At 35.2% G+C, this 26,310-nt stretch overlaps 1 protein-coding gene across 1 annotated transcript in view; it reads left to right on the top strand.

Annotated features, from left to right (window-relative positions):
- The window catches only part of CCDC172 (coiled-coil domain containing 172), a 53,891-nt gene extending 36,257 nt beyond the window's left edge, over positions 1–17,634 (top strand). Inside the window, exons 7-8 of the mRNA XM_002917528.1 lie at positions 16,673–16,760; positions 17,599–17,634. Of these exons, the coding sequence (XP_002917574.1) occupies positions 16,673–16,760; positions 17,599–17,634 (124 nt within the window). The remainder of the gene's footprint in view (positions 1–16,672; positions 16,761–17,598) is intronic.
- Positions 17,635–26,310: the final 8,676 nt, after the last annotated feature.

Below are 26,310 nucleotides of genomic sequence, written 5' to 3' on the forward strand. Positions count from 1 at the left end.
GTTGGAGAGTGTTTTTTCCTTCACAGATGGTGACAGAGGAAATTTGAATAGAAAGAAACATTAGTCTATAGACATTGTCCATTTTTTACATTTTAGCAGTTATCAAATGAAATGCCAATATTTACCAGTTCCCACTTTAAATTATTTGGTATGTGTAGTTTAGTTTGCTTACTCGTATTTTCCATAAAAGTTATTTCAAGCATAAAGAACCAAGTCAAAGTACTGAATATAAAGATTTTAGGAAATACGGCCATAAGCCTTCTGATTAGTGCAATAACAAGGAGCTAATAATGGCAAGAGATGATATGACATTTATTCAACATCATGAAGGCCAAAATTAGGTTGGTTTTATCCCTAAATTTTGGAATATTCTTTTCCCTCTGTGTCTTCAAATGTATTCTGAATTCTGTTGCCTTTTTCTTAAATTTTCAGGTTTCACTGCTATTGGTATAGATGCCATTTTTATAGCAGGGTTTCTCAAAATTGGCACTGTTGACATTTTGGGCCAGGTTAGTCTTGGTTGCAAGAGGGCAGTCCTATGCAATTTAAAACATTTAGCAGCATCTCTGGCCTCTACCCACTAGATGCCAGTAGCACCTCCCACCCCCAGCTTTGACAACCACAAATGTCTCCAGACATTGCCAAATGTCCCCCGGGGAAGAGCGGTGGGCAAAATTGTCCCCAGTTGAGAGCCAGTTTTATTTTAAGGTTATTATAATTGTACTTCTACTTTTATTAAACTTTAACCAGTTAAGAAAGCAATTATAAAAAAATTAATATTAGTTTATTTCTATGAGTTTATTGTTTCTACTTTTAGTAACTAGAAAATTTCACACATATTTTATAGTGTCTATATTATTGGAATTCTTTCATAATGATTCTGTTTTTTAAATTAATCTGCCATGTTCAGATTATTTGTTGGGCTCAATCTTGATGCCATCCATTAGTGTAGAGAACCAGTACTTACATTCACAGTGGTTTAATGGTCTGCTTTAGGTAGTCATTTCCTGTTTATAAATACCAAGATGCTTATTTATTTAAAAGATTCTGTTTTGAAGAGTGTGGAATCTTTAATTAAACATGTTAAGGCAGCTAACTTGTAGAATATTGCTCTGGTTAACAGTCAAGTCGAAGGTTGGGTTAATTCATATGAAGCTCCCAGAAGGTTGTATAACTATGACTGATCTAGTTTTTTCATATAGTTCAGAGAGGGTGGAAATGATAAACCTTAGGTTCTAGTAAGCATAGAGGTTAATATTACAAACCCCTTAAAATCCCAGCTTTGTTATTTACTAGGTTAGTAACCTTGGACAAGCAATTTAACTTGTTTATTGGTTCCACATCTCCACATCTATAAAATGAGGTTCATAATAGCACCTTCCTCACAAGATTATAGTAAAAATTAAATGACTTGGGGTGCCTGGGTGGCGCAGTCGTTAAGCGTCTGCCTTCGGCTCAGGGCGTGATCCCAGCGTTCTGGGATCGAGTCCCACATCAGGCTCTTCCGCTGGGAGCCTGCTTCTTCCTCTCCCACTCTCCCTGCTTGTGTTCCCTCTCTCGCTGGCTATCTCTGTCAAATAAATAAATAAAATCTTAAAAAAAAATTAAATGACTTAATATATGTAAAGCCCTTAGAACAGTGCTTGGAACATAGTAAATGCTCTATAATTAGATATAATTATAATTCTATAAACACTTATGATTGCATTTTTATTTCATATTATCCATGAGGATTTCATGACTTTCAAGCTTCTTTCTTTTTTTTTTTTTTTTAAAGATTTTTTTTATTTATTTGACAGATAGAGACAGCCAGCGAGAGAGGGAACACAAGCAGGGGGAGTGGGAGAGGAAGAAGCAGGCTCATAGCAGAGGAGCCTGATGTGGGGCTCGATCCCATAACGCCGGGATCACGCCCTGAGCCGAAGGCAGACGCTTAACCGCTGTGCCACCCAGGCGCCCCTCAAGCTTCTTTCTCATTTTATCTTTTACCTGTCTTTTTTAATTTAAATTCAATTAATTAACATATAATATATTATTAGTTTCAGATGTAGAGTTCAGTGATTCATCAGTCTTATATAATACCCAGTGCTCATTACATCACATGCCCTCCTTAATGCCCATCACCCCAGTTACCCCCTCCAGCAGCCCTCAGTTTGTTTCCTATGATTAAGAGTCTCTTATGGTTTGTCTCCCTCTCTGCTTTCATCTTGGTTTATTTTTCCCTTCCTCCCTCATGATCCTGTTTTGTTTCTTAAGTTCCACATATGAGTGAGATCATATGATAATTGTCGTTCTGTGATTGACTTATTTCGCTCAGCATAATACCCTCTAGTTCCATCCATGTCATTGCAAATGGCAAAGTTTCATTTTTTTGATAGCTGAGTACTATTCCATTGTATATATATATACCACGTCTTCTTTATCTCTTCGTCTGTCATTGGACATCTGAGCTGTTTCCGTAAGTTGGGCTATTGTGAACATTGCTGCCATAAACTTTGGGGTGCAGGTGCCCCTTTGGTTCACTACATTTGTATCTTTGGGGTAAATACCTAGTAGAGCAATTGCTGGGTTGTAGAGTAGCTCTATTTTCAACTTTTTGAGGAACCTCCACACTGTTTTCCAGAGTGGCTGCACCAGCTTAAGTTCCCACCAACAGTGTAGGAGGGTTCCCCTTTCTCCGAATCCTCTCCAACATCTGTCATTTCCTTACTTCTTAATTTTAGCCATTCTGACTGGTGTGAGGTGGTATCTCATTGTGCTTTCAACTTGTATTTCTCTGATGCCAAGTGATGTTGAACATTTTTTCATGTGTCTGTTGGCCATTTTTATGTCTTCTTTGGAGAAATGTCTGTTTGTGTCTTCTGTTCATTTCTTGATTGGATTATTTGTTCTTTGGGTGTTGAGTTTGAAAAGTTCTTTATAGATTTAGAATACTAGCCCTTTATCTGATAAGACATTTGCAAATATCTTCTCCCGTTTTGTCAGTTGTCTTTTGGTTTTGCGGACTGTTTCCTTTGCTGTGCAAAAGCTTTTTTTCTTGTTGAAGTCCCAATAGTTCATTTTTGCCCTTGCCTCTGGAGACGTGTTTAGCCAGAAGTTGCTGCAGCTGAGGTCAAAGAGGTTGCTGCCTGTGTTCTCCTCTAGGATTTTGATAGATTCCTGTCTCACATTTAGGTCTTTCATCCATTTTGAGTCTATTTTTGTGTATGAGGTAAGGAAATGGTCCAGTTTCATTCTACTGCATGTGGCTGTCCAATTTTCCCAATATTGTTTGTTGAAAAGACTGTCTTTTTTCCGTCGGATATTCTTTCGTACTTTGTCGAAGATTAGTTGACCATAGAGTTGAGGGTCCATTTCTGGGTTGTCTGTTCTGTTCCATTGATCTATGTTCTGTTTTTCTGCCAGTATCATTCTGTCTTAATGATTACAGCTTTGTAATAGAGCTTAAAGTCTGGAATTGTGATGCCACCTGCTTTGGTTTTCTTTTTCAACATTCCTTTGGCTATTCAGAGTCTTTTCGGGTTCCATACACATTTTAGGATTATATGTTCCAGCTCTGTGAAAAAAGTTGATGGTATTTTGATAGAGATTACATTGACTGTAGAGATTGCTCTAGGAATCATAGACATTTTAATAATATTTGTTCTTCCAATCCATGAGCATGGAATGTTTTTCCATTTCTTTGTGTCTTCCTCAATTTCTTTCATGAGTGTTCTATACTTTTCTGAGTACAGATCCTTTGCCTCTTTGGTTAGGTTTATTCCTAGTTATCTTATGGGTTTTGGTGCAATCATAAATGGGATTGACTCCTTAATTTTTCTTTCTTCAGTCTCATTGTTAGCGTGTAGAAATGCAACTGATTTCTGTGCATTGATTTTATATCCTGAGAATTAGCAAATTCCTGTATGAGTTCTAGCAATTTGGAGTGGAGTCTCTTGGGTTTTCCACATACAGTATCATGTCATCTGTGAAAAGTGAGAGTTTGACCTCTTCTTTGCTGAATTGGATGCCATTTATTTATTTATTTATTTATTTATTTATTTTTGTTGTTGTTGTTTGATTGCTGAGTCTAGGACTTCTAGTACTACGTTGAACAACAGTGGTGATAGTAGACATCCCTGCCATGCTCCTGATCTTAGGGGAGAGGCTCTCAGTTTTTCCCCATTGAGAATGATATTTGCTGTGGGCTTTTTGTAGATGGCTTTTATAATATTGATGTATGTTCTCTCTATCCCTATGCTGTGAAGAGTTTTAATCAAGAATCTGGATGCTGTACTTTGTCAAATGTTTTTTCTGCATCTACTGAGAGGATCACATGATTCTTGTCCTTTCTTTTATTAATGTAGTGTATTACATTGATTGATTTGCTGATGTTGAACCACCCTGCAGCCCAGGAATAAATCCTACTTGGACGTGGTGAATAACCTTTTAATGTACTGTTGGGTCCTATTGGCTAGTACTTGGTGAGAATTTTTGTGTCTGTGTTCATCAGGGATATTGGTCTGTAATTCTCCTTTCTGCTGGGGTCTTTGTCTGGGTTTGGGATCAAGGTAATGCTGGCCTCATAGAAAGAGTTTGGAAGTTTTCTTTCTATTTTTTGAAATAGCTTCAGAAGAATAAGTATTAATTCTTCTTTAAATGCTTGGTAGAATTCCCCTGGGAAATCATCCAGTCGTGGACTTGGACTCTTGTTTATTGGGAGATTTTTGATTACTGCTTCAATTTCCTTGCTGGTTATGTGTCTGTTCAGGTTTTCTATTTCTTCCTGTTTCAGTTTTGGTAATTTATACATCTCTAGGAATGCATCCATTTCTTCCAGATTGCCTAATTTGTTGGCATATAGTTATGCATAATATGTTCTTATAATTGTTTGTATTTCTTTGATGTTGGTTGTGATCTCTTTCATTCATGATTTTATTTATCTGGTTCCTTTCTCTTTTCTTTTTGATGAGTCTGTTCAGGGGTTTAGTAATCTTATTAATTCTTTCAAAGAACCAGCTCCTGCTTTCATTGCTCTGTTCTACTGTTCTTTTGGTTTCTATTTCTTGACTTATGCTCTAAAGATTAGAGCTAATCTTTATTAATTCTCTTCTCATGCTGGATAGCCTTTATTTGCTGTTCTTTTTTCAGCTCCTTTAGGTGTAAGGTTAGGTTGTGTATTTGAGACCTTTCTTGTTTCTCGAGAAAGGCTTGTATTGCTATATACTTCCCTCTTAGGACTGCCTTTGCTACATCCCAAAGGTTTTGAACAGTTGCGTTTTTATTTTCATTTGTTTCCATGAATTTTTTTAATTCTTCTTTAATTTCCTGGTTGACCCATTCATTCTTTAGAAGAATGCTCTTTAACCTCCATGTATTTGAGTCCTCGCCAAATTTCCTCTTGTGATTGAGTTCAAGTTTCAAAGTGTTGTGGTCTGAAAATGCGCAGGGAATGATCCCAAACTTCTGGTACCAGTTGAGATCTGATTTGTGACCCTGTATGTGATCTAATCTGGAGAATATTCCATGTGCACTCAAGAAGAATGTGTATTCTGTTGCTTTAGGATGGGATGTTCTGAATATATCTGTGAAGTCCATCTGGCCCAGTGTGTCATTCAAAGCCCTTGTTTCCTTGTTGATCTTCTGCTTAGATGATCTGTCCATTGCAGTGAGTGGGGTGTTAAAGTTCCCTACTATTATTGTATTATTATCAATGTGTTTGTTTAATTTTATTATTGAATGGTTTATATAATTGGTTTCTCCCATGTTAGGAGCATAAATATTTACAGTGGTTAGATCTTCTTGTTGGATTATGATATAATTTCTTTAGTTACGATATCGTGTCCTTTCTCGTTTCTTATTAGTCTTTGGTTTGAAATCTATCCCAGCTTCTTTTGATGTCCATGAACATGATAAATGCTTTTCTACCCCCTCACTTCAATCTGAAGTTGTCTTTGGGTCTAAAATGAGTCTTTTGCAGACAGCATATCGATGGGTCTTGGTTTTTATCCAATCTGATACCCTTTGTCTTTTGATTGGGTCATTTAGCCCATTTACATTCAGAGTAACTTTTGAAAGATCTGAATTTACGGCTGTTGTATTACCTGTAAATTCACTGTTTCTGTATATTGTCTCATTCCTTTCTGGTCTATGTTACCTGTCTCTTAAATGCAGGGGCTCCCTAAAGATCAATCATTGAATCTTCTTTCTTTATGCTCTTTATGGGCTTCTTCATATGCTCTAATGGTTTTAGTTATCACATATAGATAATTTCCAAATATTTGTCCCAAATCCCTCTTTCCTAAGCTCCAGTCCTGAATTCCCAACAGTTTAATATAAACATAGATCTGAAGTGATGTTGCCCTGATTAAATAAGCAAAAAAGCAAAACAAAAAACTTATCAGAGGTTCAAAGGTCTTGTCTAGGCCAAACCACCCCGAACATGCCCAATCTTGTCTAATCTCAGAAGCTAAGCAGTGTCGGACCTGGTTAATACTTGGATGGGAGAATTCAAAGGTCTTCACAATCTGTGCCCTTCCGCTAACCCCAGCATTCTATCACATATCTTAAACTGCTAGTGCATCAGAATACTATTTATGGAATTCTGAATATGCCATAGGACCTCATACTTCTTTCTTTCTTCTCTATGCACAAAAATCTAACTTAGTCCTTAAGGCCCAGCTGGCATGTCATGTTTTATGGGTTTTGCTCAAATCTAAAACGTAGCAGGCATTTTTGATGTATTTACAAATCTTTTCATTCGCATCCCACCCTAATCCATCACCAAGTTTTGTTGCTTTTGCCTGCAAAATATTTCCTGAATCCTTCCAATTCTCTCTCCCCATTGCTAACATCCTAGTTCTAGTCACCACCCTCTCTCACCCAGATCACAGTAACAATCTCTCTTCTTCTCCCCATTCCTTAACTTTTGCACTGGCCAATCCATTGTAAATTGAATCATTTCACTGAAATCATTCAATGGTTTCATAACGAGCATAATAAAACCTAACATCCTTAGTACGGCCCTATCAAAGTATGGCCTCTGACCACCTCCCTTGATGTTATTTTCAGTTGTGGTCCCTTCTTCAGTCTGTTCCCCCAAGCACTCCAAGCTTTTTTCCACTTAAGGACCTTCCTTCTCTTCAAATTATCTGTTAGCCACTCTGCCTGCCTATCTCCTACCTATGTGGAACATACCCTATTCTTTAGATCTCAATTGAAATGTTTCCTCAGAGAAGACTCTCTTACCCTGTGATCTAAATTTATTTTTATTCTTTTTATAACACCTTATTTTTTTTCCTTTATAGCACAGATTCTATTTTGTAATTACAAACTTACATGCTTTATTTTGTTAGTATCTGTCTCTGCCATGTGCTCAACAAGAGGAGAGATCTTGTCCACTTGGTTTACCATTGTATCCTCATGGTCTAAGACATTGGTACAGAGCTTGGCATATAGTAGATGTTAAATAAATGAATGAATGAATGAATGTAATAAATTATGAAAGCTTTCCTCTACTGTTCCTTTCTCTGTGTTCATAGAGCATATGCTTAAAATTCTATGATAGTTATGTGTGTCAATCTATCCTGCTCAGCTGGGAATTCCCTCTACTTCCTGTTCATTTTTCTATCAGTCTCACATATAGCACAATAAAGGGCACATGGTGTTCAATAAATATTTGTTCCAGTGACTGAGTCTACATATAATTTTATTTTCACTATAAAGAAGGTATGAGTCCACATATTTTCAATGTTATTTGCAAAGATGTGGTATATTCACACCACTGGAAGAGCCTGATGGAATTCTTTTTCCACTCCTGATTTTTTCTTCCATGTGGAAAAAAGTTTATAGTTGTAATCCTCCCAGCCTTTCCCCAACACCCTCCTTTCTTTTTGGAAGGTGGGGAGGAGTGACTCAATCTGACTGGTGAGTTGGGAAGGGTAAACTGGGCCCCTGCCCTTTTTAGAAGCTGGCCTGCCTTAGAGAGTGTATGTTCCTCTCTGCTCCTCTACCCCTTAAGTTTTACAGTGCTAGGAATCCAGAAGAGAAAGCTTTTTGCATCCAATTGTACCCATAATGGTATACGTTAAGTTAGTCTAATTTTGGGGTTCAATATTAGTAAGCCCCTTTGCTTGCAGACACAAGCCACATTCTCCAGTAACTGCTATATTAGTAGTAAATGTGATACTTTCTGCTTTCCTTATTTCTCAGTTGGGCAGAATTCAGGCAGGAAAGAAGAGTGTTATATATTGGGCCCTTTCAAACTCCCAACGCCTATTATTTTTGTATTATTGCCCAACACCAGGGTCACCAAAATACAACTCTTGATCGTGAGTTTTTATTTGCTCCTAATAGTGACATACCAGACAACTTGAAACATTTCAGGCATTTTCCTTACCCATGAATCTTCTTTCTAGAATGCTTTTACATTTTTTATAACCAGTATTTGTGCCTGTTTAATACAACAGGAAGTTTATTTCAGAAATGAAGCTGCAAAGTCAACAGCATGGGATTTTTCCTTCTAAACATTTGAAGATAGTGTGGTTTTGTGAAGGGATATTTGCAATGGGACTGCGCAAAAGTTAATACGCACCTTCTACTGAGAGACTCTAAATGCCTTTGTATGAAGTAGTAAATCAGTGCTGTTGCCTTTTCAGTGACAAAGTCATCCAGTTACGTTGGTTGTAGAGGTCACATTGATGGTCCTTCGATTTATAAGAAGGCATAAATACATGATGGTATTCAAACACTCAACCTCTCTAAAAGATACACAGATAAATATGTATATTTACACACATTTATATATTTTTTATTTTACCAGATGTATATATAGGTGTTTTTAAATTATGAGACTAGGCTATGTTGACTGAATCCAAAATTCAAACACTATGAAAATGTAAAACATCAAACTCTCCTCTCTTACCACCTTATTCCAGAAATCCCCTGTGTAACCATTGCTAAAAGTTTGACATGTATCTTTTCAGTTTATATATCTGTGCGGGCGTGTGTGCACACATACATGCCGTGTGTGTGTGTGTGTGTGTGTGTGTGTGTGCTTAGCATAAAATGGAATCAGACTTACTGGTCTGTAATTTGCTTTATTACTTAGTAAAATATTCTAGAAATTTCCCATGTTAGTTTGTGCTGATCAACTTCATTCTTTTTTAACAACAATGTATGGAAATGCCATACCGATGTAGCCTTTCTCTCACTGACGGATTGTAATAGTTTCTAAATTTTCATAGTTGAAAACATTTTATACATATATCTTTAAATACTTGTGGGAATGTTTCTATAACATTATTTAGAATAAGCATTATTTAGTAGAGTAATAAGAATTGTTATCAAGGCTGCACTGAGGAAACAATGCACAAGTACTTTGCAGTACTCTGTACTATCAACAAGAATGAACTCAATGTGGCAAAGTGTAATAAGATCTCAGCATTAAAGTTTAGAAAATAGTAGTCAAATAATTATATACCTGTAGCCAATCCATGCCATCCCTCTCTTTTTTTAACATTTATAAAATATGAAAATCCCCATTTAATTCCAGGATTATTCTTAGCTATGTATTTCGTTGACTATTTCTGTTGACTCTGCATCTTTTCTAATAAGACTTCATCATTTATTCACTAACAAAAGTGTCTCTATAGCATTGATTATGTAGCCTTCAAGCTAATAGAGATCTCCTGTTTTGTGAATTCTTGGCACATACTGTAGTTTTAAAGCTTCTAAGTAAATACAAGGGAAATTTTGATGACTGAATCGATTATTTTAAACATTATATTCTGATGTAAATGTGACTATTTGTAAATGTCCCTAAACTTTGAAATGATTTTGTTTATTGTAGAAGCCATGTACAGTGTTAAAGTAATCATTTTCAAAAATCACTCGTGTCTTTAATAGAAAACAGTTTGGGTTTTTTTTTTTTTCCATTTTCATAAGTTTACCTTTACAAGCTACCCCTTTGGTATGGGGTTAGGAAGGTGAGCGTAAATACGTGGTTAAAGAAGATGCTTAATTCAGCTCACCCAGGATTTGAAATAATGGAGGTGCTGGCAGGGCCCATCCCTTTTTTACGTCCTTCTTAGCAGATCTCTCTGGTTCAGCCTGACACACCTGTGAAGGTTCTGACCTGTCTGCTGGTGAACTGAGGGAAAGCATAATTAGAACACTGAAATTCCATTTTCATGCATTCAATTTTTTTTTAAAGATTTTATTTATTTATTCTACAGAGCTAGAGACAGCCAGCAAGAGAGGGAACACAAGCAGGGGGAGTGGGAGAGGAAGAAGCAGGCTCATAGTGGAAGAGCCTGATGTGGGGATCGATCCCATAACTCCGGGATCACGCCCTGAGCCGAAGGCAGATGCTTAACTGCTATGCCACCCAGGCGCCCCCATGCATTCAATTTTTATACCTACTTTCAGAAATAAATTGTATATGAAAGAGGATGACCTGTATGTCTTCCAAAATAGTGTTTGTGTTTAAATTTCACTAAAATAATTTTCATATGAATTAATATAGAGAAAGAATATTAAGAAAGTCAAGCCATGGAAACACTAGCAAAAAGTAGAAAGAACTACTTACTAAACCTCTGGTGTGATTAAGGAAACCAAAAAGGATAAAATTAATACACTTAACATATAAGATTTAAAATTCCATGTGTCAAAGAAGTTCAGCATCATGGAATGATAAACTGGGAGAAATTTATAGTAGTTATGACAAAGGATAGCATCTTGCCAAGTTGGTAAAAAAATCAGTCAGAAAACACTAAAATCAATAGTTTTCATTCATGTATTTATCCAACAAATATGCACTGAATGCATACTTTGTATCCTACGCTATATAAGTTAGTAGGGATACCAAGACAAAAAGTCAAATGGTGAATCAGTTATACTGTTTATCAATTAAATGCAAATTAAAACGACTGAATATCATTTTTCTATCAAATTTTGAAAGACATTCTTAAATGACCATACCAAAATTGGCAAGGGTGTGGTACAAAGATAATTCATACATTGCTGAGGCAGTATACATTACATATATTTTAAATGCAATTTGATGTACATAAATCACCGTAAACAGCTTAAAAATGTTTATGTCGTTTAACCTAAAAATTACACTTACGAGCTCTATCCGAGGGAAAATAATTCTAAGTAACAGAGGAAACTTTATGCACAAAGGTGTTCTTGAAATGTTATTTATGGTAGAAAAAATGATAGGAACAACTTAATTGCTATACCGTAAATGAATAATTAAGTTAATTCTGGTGTGGCCTCTTGGACTACTACATATTTCTCTTATATGGCATTAATTGGCATGTGCAATTAACTGAGGACAATGTAAGTGATAACATTAAGCACACACACAAAAAAACCTAAGAAATAAAATTACATAATCACCATTATATGGAAGCAAAATACCACGATGAAATATACCTAAATTTGAGTTTGTGTACTAGGACTTCGGGTGAAATTTTTCCTTCTTTCCACTGAAATAGTACTTGTGTACAGTTCTATAGCCAAAGAGTGTTCTTTTAGTAAAGGCTTTTCTATAGCACTTAGAAATAACTGAAAAAAATTGGAATGTGCAGGAAATCATAAAATATGCGGAACGTAAGTTTGAAAAACTAACTAGAAGTTGGCCTATCCTCATCATTATTTGATGATTCAGAGAAAGGTGACAATAACCAATGCAAACTGCCCTGAGTTATTGTGCAGCAGGTGAAGGAAGTCCTTCTTAACTTCTGTAGGCAGTCTATGCACTGAAGCACGAGATCTGCTTACCATTATATAGCTTTGGCTAGCTGCAAATGTATTAATATTCATACCATTATTATCTAGCCTCTTTTAAAGCTAGCAACAGCAATTTTTTCTTTAAGTGCAGATCTAAATTCTACAGCTTGATTATATGCTGAATAGTGAAATACTTCCTATAATTCGCTCTAAATGCCCTCCTTAATTTCAGTAGTCACTCATTCTCACGGTTAGCTAACTGAAAGGAAAAGTGGTCAACCGCCCAGTTCTGATGGCATGAAAAATATTACAGAACCTGCTGTTCATTTAAAATGAAAAGGGGAGGAGCAAGTATGGATGGTATGGTGGAAGAAAGATCGCTACCATTTTATTTGAAAAGATAAATACATTCAGATGAAGCGTGAAGTACATTTTATAGCTCTCCACAGTACATTGTAATTCTCCGTTTAACTTTCCATTCACTCTTTAAAAATATTCATTACAAGTCTTTTTATGCTTGTGTAAATATCTAATGCTCAAAATTAATAACTTGTTCTATCTTTCCTACTTGAGCATTCCTTCAGAATTCCTATTTACTATTAAAGTCATAAAAGTTCAGAACACAGTGAAGTTCACATATATAAGGTATTATTTCCTCCTCCATCCCTACAATTATTATATTTTTCTTCCCTAACTATGTGTAAGTTGTAAAGTATAATAATATAAAGAGCATCTGTGAACTAAACTAGACTTAAAACCAATAGCTTGCATAACCATGGGCTCCTCCTTTATTCCATACCTTTCCTTCCAGATGTATTGCTGTCCTACATTGTGTTTCATTTTCTTGTGTGTGTGTGTGTGTGTGTGTGTGTGTGTGATATTGCATTTAGTCCATTTACCTATATATAATTTTCTTTGTTACATTGTGATTTATTTAAATTTATGCCGTATATTTACGTATATGATCTGTCTGCATTTTGGTTATTTTTGTTTATTTTTTTAGTTATGTAAAAATGGTATGATATCGTTTTGGATTGTTTCTAAAACTCATCCATGTTATTGAGTGTAGATGTATGAATATATTACAGTTTTTTTCCTTTTAATGCACATTTGGATTGTTTCTAGTTTTTTTCACAAACAACGCTCTTGTGATTTTCCTGATGTACATGTTTAAGAGTTTAGGTTATGTGCCTGGTAGAATTGGTGTGTATAAGGCAAATGAATTTTGAACTTTACTAGATGACAAACTGTTTTCCAAAGTGATTAAGCCAATTTATATTTACATTAGCAAATTATAAAATTTCCCATTGATCTCCATCTTATACAGTACTTTATTTTTAGACTAACTGAAACTCTTGCCAGTCTTATGGATATAAGATGGTATTTTGTGGTCTGAATCTGTATTGCCCTGACTACCCATGAGGCTGAGCTTCTTTCCATCTATTTATAGACTATGTGTTTCTTTTTCTGTAAAATGTCTCATAATTATTTTGCAACTGGGTTGTTTGGGTATTTGTATTTTATTGATTTCCGTAAGTTTTTTAATAATTCTGGATTTTGTTTGTTACATGTTGACGAGCTCTTCTCCCAATTTATGAAGCTTTTTGTTTTTGTTTTGATTTTTGGAGTTCTTCATACTGTTGTGCTTTAGTAGAGTTCCTACTTTTACTATGGTTGAAATTATGAGTCATTTCTTGTTAAAGTCAGCATTTTTGTGCCTTGTTCAAGAATTCTTTACCTACCTAAGATCAGAAAGATGGTGTCCTGTATTTTCTCTAATAATTTGTAAGGTTTGCCTTTCATATTTGTCTTTAGTTTATATGGTATTGATTTTGTTTATATGTACAACAAGATCCATTTTCATTTTTTTTTGTACGTGGATAACCAATTGTCCCAGCAACATTTATTGAATGGTTTCTTCTTCCTGTAGTGATCTACAATGTCACATCTTGTATGAAAAATAAAAATAATAATAATAGATCATGGATATAATTCATATTCTATTTTCTGTTTTGTTTCATTGGTCAGTTCATTTCTGCTCAGAACTGCCTTAATTACTACTAAATGCATATTATTCCATTTTAACTATTTAATTACTGTTACTTTATAATGAGTCATGATACAAGGTGGGACACCCCCCTTTGTCTTTTTTTTTTTTTTTGTCTTCTCAAGAGTATATTTTCTATACTTGGCCCTTTGCTTTTTATATACATTTCTGAATCAGTTTATCATGTCCATGAAAATCCTTTGTGATTTTGGTTATAATTGCACTTATTATTATAGTTACTTTTGAGAGACTTTGTATCTTTATGAAACTGAGACTTCCTGTCTATGAACTTAGGATATCTCAATTTGTCTTTTTAAATATCTTTTAATAAAACTTTGTAATTTTTCTGTTTATTGATCTTGCACATCTTTGGTAAGTTTTAATTTTAGGTACCTTGTAGTTTTAGATGATGTTGTAAATGGTGTGTTTATTTTAAATGATATGTTCTAATTGTTTATTGCTGGTGGATGAAAATATAACAGACTTTTATATGTTGACTTTATGGCCACTATCTTTGCTAAACTCTGTTTCTTAAAAAGAATTATTATAGAAGATTTAAAGCACGTACAAAGGTAAAAAAGAAAAATGTAATGAATTGTATGTACTCATCATTCATCTTGAACAGTTATCAGTTTATGGCCAATCTTGTTTCATCTCTATCTCTACTTGTTTTTCTGCTGTATTACTTGAAGCAAATCATTTATATCATGTAATTATCTTATTATGTCTCTAAAAAATAAGAACTTTTAAAAAACATAACTAGAATCCATTATTACACATAAAATAATTAACAGCAAATAACTGATATCATCAACTATCCAATGTTCACATCTACAGTTTATAGGTGTCTGTCTTTGTTTGTCCGAATTAAGTTCAAATTAGGTCTACACATGATAATCAGCTGATAAGTCTTTTAAATCTCTTTTATCTTGAAGATCCCCCTTCTTTCTTTTTTTTTTAAACTCGTGATTTATTTGTTGAGGAAATTAAATTTTTTATCCTATAGAGTTTCCCTCGATTTGGATGTAGTTGATTATGTCCCCATTGTAGGGTTAAACATGTTTGTTTGACTTAGGTATTTTTTGTAAATTGGTAATTGGATCTAAAAGCTTGATCAAATTTAGGTTGAATTTTTTTGGCAAAGCTATGTTATAGATGGTGGTGTTTTTCCATCAGGAGGCCTAGTGCCTCTTGTTTTTGGGGTGTTAGTGGCCATCAGTGCTCAGGTCCTGGTGACTTTCTAATTTTTTAAAATATTTTTTTCTGTGACCTAAACTAAATTATGCTTCAGAAGCAAACAACACTAAAGTGTCAATGATTTACAATGATTATTTATTTCTTGCTCACACTACATACATTTTCATTGGGAGTTAGCCACACTTCTCATCTTCATTCTGCAACCAAGTGTGAAGAGAGCGGCCTTTGTGGCACATAGCCATATCCTTGTCAATACTTGGAATTCCTTGTTTTCCATTTTAGCTATCCTGATGGTTGTGTAATAGCATTTCATTGTGTTTTTCTTTTGTATTTCCTTGATAACTAATGAAATTGAGCACCTTTTCATATTTTTGTTAACCATTGTATATCTTTCATGAATAATAATCTGGTAGAGGTTTGTGTGTTGGGGGGGTATGCCCATTTTCCATTGTGTTGTCTTTTTCTTATTGACTTGTAATTCTTCATGTATTATGGACATAATCTACTGTTTATTGTCTCTGCTGACTTTTACTCGTGGTGGCTTGCCTTCTTGGGTGCTTGGTGATCTCTGATTGTGAGCCCATGGTTTCCTCTTGACCTGTGCAAAGCCTGTAGGTCTAAATATGTTAAACTTTCCTTTGGAAAGATTTTCTTTTGCTTCCGAGGGAATGCCACTGACCTAGAACCCCTTTCAGACTTCCCTTAAGGGTTGGAGCTCAGCAGAGGTTTAAGTCAGTCTCTTCCCTTCACCTTGTGGCTGGCCCGACCAGCTTAGGTTTGAGGTCAGTGTTGCTCCTTCAGGCCAGCCTCCTCCACCTTGCTGTCCTAGCGCTCCAGCTGCCCTAGCACTCTACCTCTCCAGCCACAGCTCGTGGCTTTTGCTGAAATTTTTCTTTTTGGAAGGAAAATTAGTCCTGATGCTAGAAATAGAAGACTGTTTTATCACTATTTTTTATATTAAATATAGACATAAAATATTTTTTTAAATTTCTGAATATTCAAAGGATGAAAGACCTAACTGGAAGAAAGAAATATTGATATTGCTTTCTCACTCTAAAATTAAAATACATTTTAATTACATAGGTGTACTATAAAGTTAATGTTTAATTTTAGTTCAAGAAGAAATCTCAGGGGCGCCTGGGTGGCACAGCGGTTAAGCGTCTGCCTTCGGCTCAGGGCATTGTGGGATCGAGCCCCACGTCAGGCTCCCCTGCTATGAGCCTGCTTCTTCCTCTCCCTCTCCCCTTGCTTGTGTTCCCTCTCTCGCTGGCTGTCTCTATCTCTGTCGAATAAATAAATAAAATCTTAAAAAAAAAAAAAGAAGAAATCTCAGAGGTCATTTTTTCCTGTAATTAAAATTTTTCAGGTGAAGTTCAGAGAGGCTAAATGATTTTGCAAAGGTTTTTCAGCTTATTAGTGGCCAGTGCTAAAGCAGAGCGCTTCAGACAGTACTGTATTTTTCCCACTAAACTATGTTGCTCTTTTAATTAACCTAAAATTGTCTATTATTTATTTACTCTGCCTTGTTTTCTTTATGGAAGCTTTTTACTTCTTCAGAATTTTATACAGTCTTTATAGAAGTATAGAGAATTAAAATTTCTTTCCAAATTCTTTAGTGTTAACTTAAAATTCTGATGATAGAAGCTGCAAATCTGCTACTATCCATGTAATAAAAAAAAAAAACTCATAGGGTGAATTTTTCCTTGAAAACAGACTTAAAAAGGAATTAGAACTTTATAAGGAAGATGACATGCAAAGTGCTTGGGAAGCTCTCCACGCAGAAATAGAAGTTTTGGAGTCGGTAAGCCGCCTCTGATTCTTTAACTTCTGTTCAGCATTAGTTTCCCTACTGGCAAGAATATGTTTGCTGGGATACATATCACTGGACTAGTGGTTTGCCCTTCACATGGATTTTCACTAGAAACAAAAAATAAAACAGCAACAACAAACAAAACCAAGGTCAGGATATAAATCCGAGAAATGTTTTGAGTTCCTGGAGAGTTAGGTGCTACATAAAGCAAATTATATTCAAAGAGAATATGTACAATTTCAAACTAAGTTAAAAAAAAAATCCAAACCTGACCTCACAACATTTTCTCGACTGAAACAGTTTTTAGAGGATTAATGCACTGAAGGAATTTAACTATCATAATGCTTAAAAGCTTTTTGTTTTTGATGGGCATAAATTATACTTTTATTATATTTGATCCTAAAACTTTCTTATTACAGATTTTTATGGTCTCAAGAACTTTGGATTCAATTATTAGAAACTTATTTTCGGATTGTGTGGGAGCACTTTAAATTGCTTTTAACCTCTTACTTTGGTTGTTTATAAAATGAATGCAGTATTTGCCATGCTCCATTTTAATGGAAGACATATATAGCTAGTTTTAAAATACATTAAAATGTAATTTTAATTTAGTACATTACATTTTGTTTCTTATTTATTTTCTGTAAACATTTCTTGTTTGAAATGTTCCAATAGCTTATGTCAGGGTTTATATTTTTTTAAAAAACTTTCAAAAATAAAATTTAGAAATGCCCAGTTATTGTTGTGTTAAATTTACATTAACTTTATGGAATTCCTTCATTAGGAATTTAATTTTTGTCATGAATAATTACTGTATTTTTCTTTTCAGACATTGGCACAGAAGGATCTTCAGGAAAACAAATAAGTTGTAGAGAGTTGACCAAAGCTATCCAAGGTTTGATGAAAGCATCTTAGCATCAAATCTTTGTGACAGATACATGAACGGTACCCATTACAATAGATTTTTGTGGAAAACGTGAGTCCAGAATGTTCAAAGTTGTTGATATCTAGAATTGGTATACCAGCACTTTAAAAATGTAATTTTTTGTCTTCTTACTTGCTGGAACTTTAAAGTTCCTTATGGGGTTTGATTTTGTTTCTAAGGGAAGAAAAAAGGACAGATAGATACTGTGGTCTCCAGCTTCTTATCTCCCCTGACCCTTGAGCTGATCTGTACTTTCTGATGTTGTTCATTTTTTGTTGCGGTTTACCTTGAGTCCAATCAAACACTGGGAGAGAGAAATGATCAGATTATTGACCCAGTTTCGTCCCTGCCATTTCCACCAACAAGGGTATTCACTTTCATTTTAATCCTTCTCTCATCGGAAGATGTCTGTTGACAGAGGTCCTCAGAGGCCTTTCATCTGCAAAAGCCAGTTTTCTCCTCTTTTCTCTAGATGTGTCTGTGGAGTTGTCTGGGGCGCCTGCAACCTTTGCCAGTCTTTGTGCCTGGCAGTTTTCTTTCTGATACCAGTGTCGGTAGAATGAAATAAGCCATCCACTTGGGGATGTACATAATCTGAGGGGCCTCAAGATTCATTTTTTGCTGAAACATGGCAACTAAAACTCACGTTTGAATCAAACTTGGTATTTCCACCAAATCTGCAACATCACATAGCTTTCTGTGATTCACCATCCTGTCTAGGAATATAGGTGTATTTTCACTATTTTCTAAAAAAGTGTATTGAAACTGTCCAACAAGGCCCTAAATTGTGGTGGGTGGGGGGAGGGAGACAAAACCTGTTTGAGGATATATTTCAAAGTACTGAGTACAAAATGTTAGAATCATGTTTTCTTTTGTGGTTATAGTTGAATGAGTTTAACATCAACTATGAAATATTTACACACGTCTTCTCTCTACTGATGATAAGGTGGTCTAGTTTCAGGGCAAGGCTTATTTTGGTATAGCTTTCCGTATATGTTGTTTTATACTCTTATTTTTTAAAAATTAGTAAAGTTAGGGGCGCCTGGGTGGCACAGCGGTTAAGCATCTGCCTTCAGCTCAGGGCGTGATCCCAGCGTTCTGGGATCGAGCCCCACATCAGGCTCCTCTGCTATGAGCCTGCTTCTTCCTCTCCCACTCCCCCTGCTTGTGTTCCCTCTCTCGCTGGCTGTCTCTATCTCTGTTGAATAAATAAATAAAAATCTTTAAAAAAAAAAAAAAAAATAAAAATTAGTAAAGTTAAAACTCTCCTTAGAGATGGGTAGCAATTGCCATCTGTTTAAATAATTTGCATTTTCAGAAGTGATTTCTCATTTTGATTCCTTAAATATTTGATGGTAAATTACTTGTACCTAAGAAGAAAAAATTGATGGTACCAGGGAATTACATTCTATTTTATATGCAAATATGGAGTAGGAAGTGGTTATTGGGATTAGTCATGACTTCAGTTCTGTCTTATTTTAGTCCATTTATCTAAATTCTAAGTCTCATGAATATCTACTTATTAAATGTGTATTATATTATCAATATGCAGATTGAGTTTACACATAAGGCCTTTTTCACTTACCAGTAATTTTTGTTCGTTATTGGTTTTGTAGCTAAACATTAATGTGAACTACAGATCTGCCACATATTTGCATAACTAACATGCAATGACATATATGCAGAATAAACTCTTTACTGTTACAACTATCTTTTCATGTATGTATCATATAGGCTATTAGGATTAAATACTCAGTAATGGGATCAGGAATCACATGAACTGGGGCGCCTGGGTGGCGCAGTCATTAAGCGTCTGCCTTCGGCTCGGGGCGTGATCCCGGCGTTATGGGATCGAGCCCCACATCAGGCTCCTTCGCTATGAGCCTGCTTCTTCCTCTCCCACTCCCCCTGCTTGTGTCCCCTCTCTCACTGGCTGTCTCTATCTCTGTCAAATGAATAAATAAAATCTTAAAAAAAAAAAGGATTCACATGAACTGAATTTGGGGAAAAAATGGAAGATTTAGTATTTTCATTATTTTAAAATGCATGTTTTAAAACTTAAACTAATTTTCAAACAATCAAATATATGATTATTTTAGCACTATGTGATAGAGTGCTATAAAGCACTACCCATGTGATACCAAGTCAAAATAACTGGGACTACTAGAATCAATGTAACCAAAGGAACAGGTTCACTGAACAAAGGAAATACAACAATCAATAGAAATCACAGTGTACTAAACTAAACTGCACTGTCAGTGTAATATATCAGCAGTAGATTTGGTCCATTTTTAATTTTTTTAAGATAGTATTCATAAACCTCTTAAATAGGAAAAATAACTGAAATTTCTGGGTAAAAATGTGTCTCAGACTGACTATAATTATTCAGGAAGCAAGACTTCAGCTATACAGAAAGACAGTTTTTAAATGAATGCACATTCATTAAGCAAATAATTCACTAAATTTTCCTTATACTTAGTTATAGCCAAGGCTCAAACTAACCCAGAGTAAGAGTGTTCCAGGGTTCTGGGCACACCACAATAGTTCTTTACTGTGACAGAAGTTCTTTCAGAAGCAACTTCCCAATCCTCAGCTCTCCGTTGGGGATAATATGAGGATGTATAGATAGTTTGCTGCATATTTTTCCTGCTGATTAATGGCGCTATTTGGCTAGGGGAAAAACAGCAACAAAATTATAGGATGCGGAGCGTGACCACTAGACTAGAAATTCCTTTCTTCCTTCCCTGGCTTAATTATTGAAATGGAAGGAAAAATCAAAGAAGAGTTTTAAGGTATATTCAATCAGTAAGATTTCTATACTACTCACTGTTTTGTCAATAGTAGTGTTTTCTCTTATAAAAGAAACAAAAATTGAGGAGTACTTTGTCTGCCTGTCTTTTTCCTCCTTGAACCCTGAAAAAACATGATGAGATTGTTAAAAGTCCAAGATAAGGTTGAAGTCATATAATTATAATGAATTGGAATCTAGAAATGTCTTAAAAGAGAGGCAGTTGGGATTGGTAATTTATTGTGGGGTGGAGATTATGCTGTGAAAAATCTGCAGTCTCTCACCAGAAGGGTAATTCAGCTGGCTGGCTGCAGACGGACTGATAGCATGCACGGAACAGGCCCTGTTCTAAGCGAACACTGAGGACAAAGTCCCTTTCTATTTCATACCAATCAATCATACATAACTGTGTCACGTTATTATGAATAAGTCATTTATTTGCAGTCCAGAAAACAGTAGCAGTTCAGTGACATGATTAGAAATAAATAGATGATTTTTAATCCTGGGTGTACGAGGGTAAGGTGTTCTGTCATTCAAATATTTATTTATAGCATAACATTTGAAATTTGAAGTTGTTCAATGTTCTAAAAAATATCTTAATATTTGAAACAAATCTTTTTTAGGTCAACTTTTATGTTTCTTCTTGACTCTTCTCTCCTTTGTCATCCTGAAAAACTGAAGTGAAGCAAATACATTTGCCTTTCAGAGTCTAGTTCAGAACATTTTCTGTCAAGGGAATTTTTTTCAGGATGTGAACTAAAAAAATGAAAAATATTTTTTGTCATTAGCCTGAAGCAGGGATTAAGTCTTTGAGTTTTGTAGCCCTTTTATCTTAAGACAGCAGACTTTTTTTTTTAATGGAAGAATGGTGAAGATGAAGTTATCTTTGAAAATGTTAGTGATTAGAATGTACAGTTATTATAAATGTACGTTTATACTTTCTAAACATTATATTTTCAAGTTAAGTAAGTTTTTGTCCGGCCTCCTAATGATCTAATCATCATGCCTGAAGAAGCTTTAATTTTTTATTTATTTTACTGACATTTGGCCAAAAAGACAATATTGAGACAGCACTGACTAATACATGAAAGAAATAATATAATCATTTTCCCTGTTCTATAAGGGAGTATGGGGATTTCATTTGTTTATCTGTTGTTGTTCATTATACTGATGGTCATATTCATTAAACATGAGGAAACATTTTGCAGGGTAATGATAGTTGTAAGAACATATTTACTTTGATTGGAGGAAAAAAAAACGAAGCATTACAAAGAAAGCCATGACTGATGGTGAAATGTTCTCCTAGCTGCTGCTATGAAAAGTATCAAGAGCAAAGCTGTCAGAACTGAAAGCTTATTTAAACAACTGCTTTTGATACATAGCACATTTATCTTTAAAAGACCTTTATGAAATTGACAGCACCAGAATTCAAATGTCTGGGAAAATAAAGAGTAAGTAAAAATAGTGAAATTAATAACAATGACTGATATAAGTAGCTGTGCAAAACAAGGCCCATAGAGGGGAGAGAAAGGATTTTCTTTCTTTCTTACAACCAGAAAAGCTATACTACTCTATTAATTCTAATTATTTTCATACTTGTAATAAATTGTCATCCTAATTAGTTGGTAAATAAAATCTTGTTAAAATAAAATCCTCTTAATCTACATTTAATAGATGCAAATACAATTACTAATGAATATTTCTGGATATGGCTTTGTGATTGCTGAGAGAAAGTATTTGCAAATTCACATCACCATTAAATGAGGGTGGTTGTGGATGGTTTTTGTGGACTTTAGACAAGGAAGCTTCTGGTTGGGAATAGGTGACATGGGAGTAATCCTAAGGGCAGTGTAATGTCAGCTTTAAAATCTGTTGTCAATTAAAATTCGTAAAATATCAAGGTTATATTTATAAAAACAATTGTATCCAATAAAATCAAAGCTCTTTATTGAGATTCTAGTTGGAGACTAAGCATAGATCCCAGTGTTTGCAGGAAGAACGGAGATTTTGATTGATGATCTGATTTGTGTGAGGTCACAGAAGGCAGTGGGTCTCTTTATTAACAGTTTAAATGCTTGGGCTTCAGTTCCAACAACCTTAAAAATACATTGCTTTTGAACATTTGCTTATAATAAAGTCTTATACAACAGGTAAATAGAAGATAAGAGAAATTTGAGAATCATTTAAATCACCCTTTGATACCAGAAAACATGATCAATCAGAATCAGTACGTTTAAATCATTAACTAAGAATATCTTTTACTCTCCATGAAGAGGAAAGGGCAAATCAGTACAAAACAGACTCAACTCAAGTATTATTGAAAGTTCACCTCCTGGGTATCTCCTGAAATTAATACCTATTCATCCCTCTTTATTACACTTTCTACAGATGTATTTTTTTCAGTGTTACCCTGAAGGTCATTGATAATTTAAGATGATAACCTAAGGGATGGCACCTTCTTAAAATATCAAATAATAAGAGTTATATTCATTTTTCAGTACTTGCTAAGGCAGGATTGTGAACTAATAGAAAACTCCAGAAAGATCAACATGTAAAAGAATCTCTGATTAACCTGAAATTAGTACTCTTGTTCATTTCTTTCTTTTCCCCTTCTATTCCATCACCTTCCTTCCATCCATTCTTCCATCCATCCATCCATCCATCCACCCATCCATCCATCCATCCATCCTCCCGTCCTGGCTCCTGGCTGCCTCTCAGAATTCATATCATGCCACTCTTCTCCTTGAAAATTCCTCTCCAGTCACACTGGTTTTTCTGCTCTCCAAATAAGCCAGACTCGCTCTGGCCTTGGGATCATTTCGGAAACTGTTTCTTCTGCTCCTCGTCCTGATCTCTGTACAGCTGTCTGCTCTGTCATTCAAGTGTCAACTGAAATGTCACCTCCTCAGAAAAGCCCTCCTTTAAACAGTCACGTGGTCACATTATCACACACTCAAGTTTAATGCTCTTCATACTACTAGTCATTTCTGATATCCTCCTTGTTTGTTTCCTTTTTCTGTTTCTAACCACTGAAGCACAAGTCCCCATGAAAGCAGGGGTATTGTTTGTCTTATACACCACTTTTTTTTTTCTCAAAGCCTGGAACGGTGTTCAATAAATGTATGCTGAAATATGGCTTGAATTAACTTGTTTATTTAACCCATATTTATTAATTGAGAATTTAAGTGTAAATTATTGATTCTCTAGTTAAAGAGACTGAGTTCACCTATTGTTGATTCTTTCTTGGTTGAATTACTCTGTTCCCTCATTTTTTACTCTTTCTGAGACTGTTTACTTAGCTAAAAACTATCAGTAATAATGTTTGCTAATTTCAGAACCTATCTTTGTAGAACAACCAATAAAAGCATTGAAAGGAGGCTAGAAGAAAACAATGATCCCATATCCCATCATGGAAAAAGTTTGTGGGTCTCTCAATGTTTACTTACAGCCCTCTATTATCAAGCTGTTGATTGGCAGGTAATGGCTTTGAATGCTTACTTTCCACCAGCTACTAGAATAGGAAGTGAAAATTGTAAGTTGCTTGCAAGCTCTGAATGTGCATTAGAGAAGCTTAAAAGCATTATTTCTCCATGGTAATAGAAAATTTTGAAATGCATTTGCTTCTGACTATGATTTATTCGGTGTTTCTGGTCTGAAATACAAAGTTTGACCAAACCTGTTTTTATTCAGCACCATATTTAGAAAAATGTATGAGTGCCATCTGCTGGATTTCTTTGGTACCACCTTGAACAAGATGAGAGAAAAAAGGAAGTTTGGGAATGACAAATCCTTATAAACAAGTGATCCTTCCTTCCTTTTTCCTTTCTTTCCTTCTTTTATTCCCTTCTTCCCCATTTATGTAAATATAAATTTTAAATTTCTATATATAATTTCCAATCGTTCCATATATAATTTTCAAATATGATACCAATCTTCAAATTAGTATCACATGCATCCAAGCGAAAATATAAAGTTCAAGGGATGTAAAAGTGAAATTTTAGTAATATAACTGTTTCTACTTTTGCTAATGTTAAAAGAACCTAATTGGTTTAATCAAGACATTTTCTTTATTTTTGAATTAAAAAATATAAGACTTTTGTTCTGAGAGCACATGGAAAGTCGGTGTAAAATCAGATTTTTGATTATACAACTTCTGAGTTTGTTAACCTTGATTATTTAGTGTTTGTCTTTAGTGTTCAAAGATTTGCTCATGAATTGTTGGTCCATCAAATGAAGTGAAGTCATTCTACTTAAGATCTTTGGCATTTGACCTGCCAAGCACCGTTAATCACCAGATAGTGTTTTCTTTAAAGCTTTACTTTAAAATTCCTATCTCCTTATCATTTATCATCTACAGAATTCATGTTGATGAATTTTCTAGCACAGTTTTTTCTAGCGCAATTCTGTTGATGAAAGGAAATAGGGGTAAATCTCTGTTGACTCCAAGAATAGCCTAATAGTTGAATGTTTGACAGTATTTCGTGTGTCTAATCCATCACCAAATCTTGTTGTTTCTACCTTCAAAATACATGCAGAATCTGTGAGCTCTTGTCATCACAGCATGGCTACCACGCTGGCGTAGTCTCCCTGATACTTGCTGCCTTTCTTTTCTGCTTTATTTGTCTCTTAGCACTTATCCTATTTTTTTCTTATTTATAAATTTTGTCACATTCACCACCTTTCAGACTAGAATATAAGCATCATGAAATTGCCTCTTTCATTGCTATCTCCCGGTGTGTAGAACAGTGCCCGACACATAGCATGTATTCAAATAGCTTCTTTCTTAAATGAATGGCTTTACTTTGAGTGATTTTCCTCTTTCTCAAATAAAATATTTTATAAATGATTTAGTAGGAATATATTCTTGGTGCTTCTGTCAACTCCAAATTATAATGTCCAAGTAAGTACAATCACTGTTGTTTGCATGCATGCAGATTGACTATATATCTCTACTTTTTACGGTGAAAAATGAGCCCCTACTAAACGAGAAATCATAGTTGTGCTATGGGACCAAAGGTGACTAAGATGTGATCCTTTTGCCTACAGAACTTGCACTTCTACCTGAGGATTGCTAAGGGGTTGTGGTGAATGACGCAACAATGCAGACTCAGAGCTGCTAGATTTGTTCTTCAGTGCAACAGGAGCTGGGTTTCATTTTGTTGCATGTTGCTGATTTTTCTGAGGGGCATCAGTTACACTTGGCAGTGATTCTTGAGGAGTTCGGTGTTTTTCCTGATCTGTGAATACTTGACTTGTGTGTGTGTTGGTGTTAGAGTCCAAATTCAGAATTCCATTTTTGATCTCTCATGCTAGGTGCTTTACATAAACCAGCTCTAACCTTCACCACTATCTTAAAAAATGGGAATGTTGGTGATTGTTTTATAGCCAAGAAACCAGAGGCTGCCAGCCTAAGCAAATTACCAAGATAATGCAGTGACAGTTTCCAAGCAGGTTTGAACCGAGGACTACCTAAATGCAGTCCTCTCTAATAAATGCCATCTTTCCCAATTCAGACTACATAGGTACTAATTTACCTGGGTTTAGAAATGCAACAAAGAGACTTTTTTTTCACGGATGCAGAGAGCAGTTAATTAGGTACCAAGGATGCTTAAACTTCTCCAGTGGTGGCCAAGGCTTCCTCCTTTCCAGCAAGCTTGTAGGTCATTGGAGTAAGAATATTCCTTCCTTTCGGATACTGCACAAGTGTTTTCCTTCTCTGCCAAGTGTCTCCTCGTACCATCAGGCAAATTGAGGATGCCATCTGTGCCCCACTGAACCTTTACTGGATGTGCATTATAGTATTATCCAGCAGTGGAATAATTATTAGC

The sequence above is a fragment of the Ailuropoda melanoleuca genome, chromosome 6 (assembly GCF_002007445.2).
Source record: "Ailuropoda melanoleuca isolate Jingjing chromosome 6, ASM200744v2, whole genome shotgun sequence".
Classification (NCBI taxonomy): domain Eukaryota; kingdom Metazoa; phylum Chordata; class Mammalia; order Carnivora; family Ursidae; genus Ailuropoda; species Ailuropoda melanoleuca.